The 7,823-nt window shown below is 37.4% G+C and overlaps 2 protein-coding genes across 2 annotated transcripts in view; both read left to right on the top strand.

The window, feature by feature from the left end:
• Positions 1-7,823, top strand: part of rrp36 (ribosomal RNA processing 36) — a 305,769-nt gene that overhangs the window by 291,158 nt on the left and 6,788 nt on the right. The window lies entirely within an intron of this gene.
• On the top strand, positions 4,098-5,832 carry LOC130089327 (amine sulfotransferase-like). The gene is made up of 6 exons (XM_056256615.1): positions 4,098-4,263; positions 4,448-4,650; positions 4,729-4,855; positions 4,989-5,083; positions 5,206-5,386; positions 5,702-5,832. Exons 1-6 carry the CDS (start codon positions 4,098-4,100, stop codon positions 5,827-5,829), a joined length of 900 nt encoding a protein of 299 aa, XP_056112590.1. The 3' UTR covers positions 5,830-5,832.

Raw genomic sequence — 7,823 nt, 5'->3', positions numbered from 1 at the left:
TATTTAAAGAAAAAAAATCGGATTTTATGTGAGAAAATTAGTAGCTGATGAAAAACTTTTTTTTTCTAATATTTGAAAATTATTTTATATTGAATATTTTATATCCATGAGTCAAAGTACAGAAGAGGATTAGGGCCAAGCAATAATAAAAAAATAAAACCATCTCGAGATTAAAGTCATTATAATGCGAAATTAAACTCGTTAAATTTCGAGAAAAAAGTCTAAATACAATCTTGAGAATAAACTCATTAAATATCGAGAATAAAGTCGTTGTGTTTTGAGAAAAAAAACTCGTTAAATTTCGAGAAAAAAGTCGAAATACAATCTTGAGAATAAACTCATTAAATATCGAGAATAAAGTCGTTGTGTTTCGAGAAAATACGTTGAAATGAAATGTAGAGAATAACGCCTTCGAAAGATTTTTTGAAACTTTCTTTTTATATTTTATTGTTTTGTTCACTTTAAAAAAAAAAAATACAAATATTCCAAACAGCCTCTCAATTATTTGCATTATTTCCCATTCAGCCCTAGCCTGGATGCCAGCCCGAACCCCGCCCACAACATTTTTTGGTCTGGAAGTTCGGTCTGGACTCGATCCATTGAGGAGTAATTATGATCGGTTCAGAAATCGTCGGGCCAATCAAATTGCCAGGGCGGGCTTTATACGATGATGGACAGATGATCTGCAGGGACGTAATCCTCACGTTATCAAAGAGCGCTTGGGTTGAACTGGTTTCCCTCAAAGATGACTGCAGCTGGAGAACTGAGATGTAGAGATTCCGCTATCGCGTCTGTTGTAAAAGAAATCAACAGCGCATTCATTTTAAAAGACGAACATAAAACTGCAATTAAGGCATTTGTCGATCGGAAAGATGTGTTTGCCGTCCTTCCTATGGGATTCGGCAAACGTTTAATTTATCAGCTGGCTCCGATGGTAACTAAGAAGATGGGACGCAATGAAAACCCTGTGGTCGTTGTAGTTTCTCCTTTGGTCGCACTCAAGAGGGCCAAGTAAAAGAAGCAACACTCGTTCTTTTACTTCTTCCAGCGTGCGTGCATTTGAGTTCTGTAGTTGACAACTGTGCTATGCAAAGTAGTTGACTTACTGCGTTGCTCTGATTGGTTGTAGGTCTATCCAATTGAGTGCAGAGTTTTTTTTTTTCCTGGTTCGGTTAAGACACGCCTCATAATCAAAGCCCTATGAAGCAGTATCAGACTCACATTCTGACTAGAATATGAGTATGACAAAGTCAGGCTAATTCAGCCCCTTACAATCATGAAAAATCTATTCTAAAAGTCTGTTTACTTTCTGTGATTCATTCATTAATTTACAACAAAAAAAATTGTATATCTTTCATCAGAATGTAATCTGAATAATTTCTGAAACGACCATCTAGTATATAACACCCACTTTCACAGATAATTAGCGATCAGTTTAATCAAAATTATCATTATCATTATTAATCATAATCATTATTATTATTATTTTTTATTATTTTATTTATTAAAGTGCCTTGCACGTACATGCCCAGCCCAAATAGGCTTAAAAGACACTAATGACATAAAACAAACATAATACAAAAAAATGACCATCATAAAAATCACTTGAATCATCATGAAGTGGGAATTTTATTTTTTATTGCATTGCTGAAACGAAAACATCATGCAAATTAATTAAGTTAATTAATAGAAATGAACTGAAGTAAAATAGCCTACTTCCTTAAAACTTTGTCTTGAAACTCTCAACCAATTACTCTGCAAATGTAGTTCTCAGAGGTGTAGGATTTGTTATGTCAGACTGCAGATCACAATCTAAACTCAGATCTTCGCTTGCTATAATCCCGGTGCTGAAACAGTCCTTTTGCATGTTCGGCTCTCCAGAGGAGGGATTAGGTGACCCATGTGTGGGAAAAGAGGCACAGAGAGAGAGAGAGAGAGAGAGAGAGAGTAGAACCGCGCTTGACTCTGGCTAAACAAACCTGTTTCAATCCCAGGCTCCATGTGAGGCTGAATCTAGATATGTATCACACACTCAATGTGGGCTTGCTACTCAATAGTCGGCTGTAGTTTGATCTAATACATGTTTATTTGAAAATATCTATCAAGACTATCCAGGGCTGTGTTGCGAAATCGCCCCCTATACCCTTAAAATTTGAGGGAACAGACATTTGTAGTGGTGTCTGAAACCATAGTGGTTATCGAGTGCACCATCGAGTGCACCATAATGCACCACAATAACGAGTGTAAAACAATCAATCATCCATACATTTTCCAAACCGCTGGTCCAATGTGGCTACAGCATAATATCATACAGGTATAAATTACTTTTTAATTGATTATTAAATTGTTTAATTACGCTTTTTACATGCTAGTTTCCTGGAGCTGCCAGTTTGCTACGTTTCAATTAACATCAAGCACTAACTATGTAAAAGCAGCGGCCCTTCCGACGCACTGCAATGTCCGAATTCACGCACTCGTTTTCATTCACTCCTTCAAGTCGACTATATTAGTGGAGTAATGTGGGAATAGTGAATGGGGGGTATAGGGGGCGATTTGAACACAGCATAGGTCTTAAAAACGCCAAAGCTCACACTAAACCTCTCTGAAGCGGTATTCGAGGATAAGCGTATCCCATCATGCATCATGTTCAGGAACTTGTGCCCCGAAACCGTGAGATGTCGAGGAAAACAATCCACTCTAATTAAATTAATTAGATACATATAATTTGGCACCACAAATACTAAATCATCTGGTATAGCGACTACTGAACAGACATTTAGATGTTTATTTTCAAAGGCACGGTATTGAAAATCAAAATAAAGCATATCATGTAAGTTGACAAGTGGTCAAGTGCAAAGACCACAAGTGTGTGTTTTGGAAAGGCCCTGAATCACCTGGATTTGCTAACTAATAGGCTTTATGTCAAACGTCACAAACGGGAAAACAGGTCTCATCGCATCCGCAAGTCAGGGAAAGTGTTAGTTAGATTTGTTATAACTGGTTGCAGACCATTTTGATAGCCTATTTCTGATATGCTTGAGTTTCCCAGAATTACCAGTAGATATCAGCAAAAACCATCAAGTCATATAGCCTAAATAATGATTTCCAAATGTCAAATCGTGTTGCTCATGACTTTTTATTAAGGTAGTGTAGTTTGCGCATCAATCTCCAGCCTATCTTATATTATGATTGCTTCATCTTTTCCCACGTTCCAAACTGCAAACAAGAGTTTTTTATGATGAGGTTAACCTGGGACATAGCCCTAGTTAGAGGTAAACTCTCTGAACTGCCCTCATATCTTACATAACAACTATTCCTTGACTTTTAATTGTGTTCAGTGGTTTCATTTAGGCTGAAATTATCCCATTTGAATAGATATGAAGATGTTAAATCACATGCAACATGTCCTTCTGAGACTGTTTATGACCATTTTATTGATGTTTATTCTGGTAATAGAATAATAGAATAGGCTGGGGTCCACTAGGGGCCTCAGCAAACTTTCAAGAGAGGCCAGAATTATTTATTATTATAAGATTATTATATTAAAAATATATAACTAATCTAAATTAAAATCTAAAAAAAAGAAAACATAAAACCAAACTTAAACTTAAATCATATTTCTTTCTCCACCCCCCACAAAATGAGTCATGGTTAATCAATTTACGGTAATATATCAATACTTATTACTGTTCATAAAGTTTGAAAACAAGAAGCTTTTTCAGAATTACAGCAGGAATATGGAAAATACCTTACAGTAAAGAATGTTGAGAACCAATGAATATTATTGAACGTATAAAATATGGACCAAGTGCAACAGTAATTTGTGCATCTGCTGTGATATACCTTCTTAACCTTCCTATTACATTTCCTATTTGAAATGTAGGCCTACAAAGACTGACAATAAAGATGTGGATTAAAGCACCGTGTCCAAAGGTTGGTCATGAACTCCGCAAAAATAAATAATCCTTTGACTATTGTGTAACAGCAAAGATGACCTTTTTCTCAATGAAGTCTGGCCCTGCATGGATATTATTTTCCTTCGTCATTTACGGTCTTTTGGCAACACGCGCTAGTGTTGATTTGGCTCAGCGAGAACTATGGCTCAGCAGGATTACAAAAAGCTTAGTGACAAACTGATCACGTACAAAGACACTGTCTTAACTTTGGATCCGAATCATGATGTTACTCCAGAGTATATTGACAGTTTAGAGGATTTCGAAACAAGGGATGATGATCTCTTTGTTGTTACCTTCCCGAAATCAGGTAAGTGAAGACAAAATAATAATAATAATAATAATAAAAAGCCAAAGAGTAACCTATTTCAGAATTTAAGTAGCCTACGGCATATAGGCTACTTTTTTAGCAGCACGTAGCTAAACATCTAAGGATATGTAACAGAAATATTTAATGTAGGCCTATTATATGCTTGATTTTACGCCGCTCTCAGGTACGGTATGGACCCAACGGATCATTACTTTACTATACGAGGAAGATTTCCCGGACAAAGCCAAACAAAGCACGTACGAGCAGATGCCCTGGCTAGAGTATCGTTTGAAGGGGGAAGATTACAACACTCGTCCATCTCCAAGACTCTTCTGTTCCCATTTACTCCAGCCGCTGATGCCCAAAGCGCTGCAAAGAAAAGGAAAGGTGTGTATGCGTTCATCAATCAATTAACAAACAGCATTGACGTCATGCACAGTTTTTAATAAAAATTTTTGATGTCAGATCATCTACGTCATGAGAAACCCTAAAGACGTCATGGTGTCATATTTCCATTTTTCCAACAACATGAAAAACTTGGATTCTTCCGAGAGCATGGGCGAGATGCTGGAAAAATTCTTCACAGGATGCAGTAAGAGCCAAAACTATCATGTTTTACATAACAGATACTTGTTACTTGTATGTATGTATGTATGTGTTTATATATATAACCAGGTCTTGAACCTTCTACAAAGTCTGACACTAATGTTGTGTCTGGTTTGTAGTGATTGGTGGCCGTTGGTTTGACCATGTTAAAGGATGGATTACAAATAAAGACAAATACAGCATCCTGATCCTTACTTATGAAGAAATGATCAAGGTGAGACTGGTTCAGATTATGATCATCTTTCCATCAAGTGTTATTATTTCTTTTCTGATGTTGTGGTCGGTGGCTATTGGTATCTGTAGACTGACCAATGATATGAACAAACCTTTTAACAGGACCTCAGGTCTGTCATTGTGAAAATCTGTGAGTTTGTGGGGAAGAATCTGTCAGACGCAGCGATCGATAAAGTGGTGGAGACAGCCACGTTCAAACACATGAAGCAAGACCCCTTGGCCAACTATGAATCCGTTGTTCAGGATGTCACGAAAGATCCAACAGGACTTTTTTTGCGCAAAGGTCAGATAAAAGGTTTGGATAATTGTAGCAGTGTCCAATTAATCTTAGAGATATAAAGATATAAACGGAGAGCTTTTTTCAAATTGTCACTTCATGATCCCAGCTAAAAGGGAACATTCTCAGAACTTGGGCTAATTGTCTTTAACGATGATAGAATGTTTGTTCAAAGTTATCTTTAATAATGTTCTCAAAACATTATGTTCAAGGGGTCACAGTAGACTTTTGTTAAAAGTAAATTATTAAATGTGATAAGTGACACATCAGCGGTGGTGGAATAGGATGTTATATTAATGTTTTGAACCTGCCGTGTTACAGGAACAGTTGGGGACTGGAGGAACTCTTTAACAGTGGCTCAGAGTGAATGTTTCGACCACGTGTACCAAGAAAGAATGAAGGACGTACCTCTGAACATGGTCTGGGACATCTCAGAATTACTTGGCTGAAAACTCAAGTTGTGACATTAATTTTAAAAACTATAAAGATATATGTCACGTTTTGGTTTTGTTCATGTCATGCCTCATGTCTGCCATGTGTCTTTGTCAAGTTTTGTTTCACTGTAACCTCTGTTGTGTAAATTCATGTCTTAATTTTGAATTTTTCATGCCACGCCATGTTTTTGTTTTATGTTTGGTTTTGTTTGTAATAAACTGCACTTCTTCTTCTGTACAACTTGCCTTAAGTGGATTCCTTGCAATATAAGACTATCACAATAAAAGGAAGGCATAATGTGACTAGATGTCACCATATCAAAACAGATAACTAATGGAGGTTGAAGAGTGTGTACACTATAATTAACATTATGTAAAATATGGAAACAATATGAATTTGCAGTAGCCTATGTAATTTTCAGCCAATTTGATATTTAATAAATATGATCATATTTAAGTTTTTTCCGCTTTTATGTTGTAAATGTAAACATAATTCTGGTAGTAATAGCCTATTAAATGTTGGTTGAATGCAAATGTCGAAATAAATTTACCAAAACATAAAACTTTGAAAGTTTTTATTTCATGTGTTTGTGTAATCCTTTTCCAAAATGTAATGAATTAATTTACAAAGCTATCGTATTTAATGTATAAAATACAGTATATAATATTCATTTTCACATGTCTCCGAATACAACTATTTTGACAGAATTATAATTAGCCTGAGGACTTTTATTTTGATAGACGTTTTGTGCAATACAACATGATCCTGAACTGTTCAATTATTCAGACTCTGGGCCTGTCCAAATACCCCCACATGCGGTCTTGAGCTGCGTCTAATCAGGACGATGGAACCGGAAGTGCTAAAATGCAAACTCGTTTGTCTACAAAGTGATGTCATACCTGCACCACTACAGTTTTTCACATACTATATACTGTATGTCACAGTTCATGGATTCATTGACTCATTCTCTCTCCCTGTGTGTGTTAGCACTTTTGTGCTCTCTGACTTCTTTTCTTCATTCCCTGCTGGATTTCTGTCCTTGGCTCCCTGGTCGTTCTTGGGGTGACTCACGGAGGATCTGGCTTTGCCCATTGCTTCCCTGTAAACACAGAAAACCCCATGCAAACACACATTGACCGACAGAAAACACATGCTATAAGACCGTTCGGACCGAATGCAACGATTGAACGAACATTCTTTGGTCCTATACGCCTTCCACAGACGACATATATTTATAAAAATACTTTTAGACCGTTAAACAGAGTGATTGCTATCATGATATGAGGAGACTTTCAACCAGCATAACAAAAAAAAAAAAGATTCTGCAGGGAATCACCTATGGCCCCTTTAAGCAATTCTGCTTGATAGGCCTTGAGTACAGACACCTGTCCAGCGGCCATGTAAGATTTCCCAACCAAAGCGGAAATAACCCTACGCAAGTTGGAGCCGAAGACGGCGCGAGATGGGCCGCAAGAGTCTCTTCCACAATCAGCATTGCTGCCTAGCCGTGCTCCGCCATTTTAGAAATAGTGGCGAAATCAGCGGCCACGAGATTCGTGATGTGCGCCAAAAAAGGCTGCTTCCAAGACTTCGAAACCTCGTGGTGGAGGTCTTGGAAATAGGGGAGAGACCTACGGAGCTGGGCTGGGGTCGATCATCCAGCTTCGACTGGGCCTGAGATTGACTGGGCCACGAAAGATCGCTGCGCTGTTACACTACGTGAACTCACTCGAGGCCCACAGAGAAGGAAATAAATAGTTGAATAAAGTCGTTTGTTTTTTGCGCACAAAAAGTATTCTCGTTGCTTGATAAATTTAAGATTGAGCCACTGTAGTCACTTGGACTATTTTAACGATATCTTTAATAACTTTTCTGGGCCGGCAAGTTTCACTTCCTTAGAAGCCTATGGAGGAGTGATCCAGCTCTCAGATTTAATCAAAAATATCTTAATTTGTGTTCCGAAGATGAACGAAAGTCTTACGGGGTTGGAACAACATGAGGGTGAGTA

This window comes from Rhinichthys klamathensis, unplaced genomic scaffold (assembly GCF_029890125.1).
Source record: "Rhinichthys klamathensis goyatoka isolate OS25496 unplaced genomic scaffold, OSU_Roscu_1.1 h1tg000127l_1, whole genome shotgun sequence".
In the NCBI taxonomy this organism is placed as follows: domain Eukaryota; kingdom Metazoa; phylum Chordata; class Actinopteri; order Cypriniformes; family Leuciscidae; genus Rhinichthys; species Rhinichthys klamathensis.
Note: the sequence above shows the minus strand (reverse complement) of the source record. Positions and strands in the feature narration are given on the sequence as shown.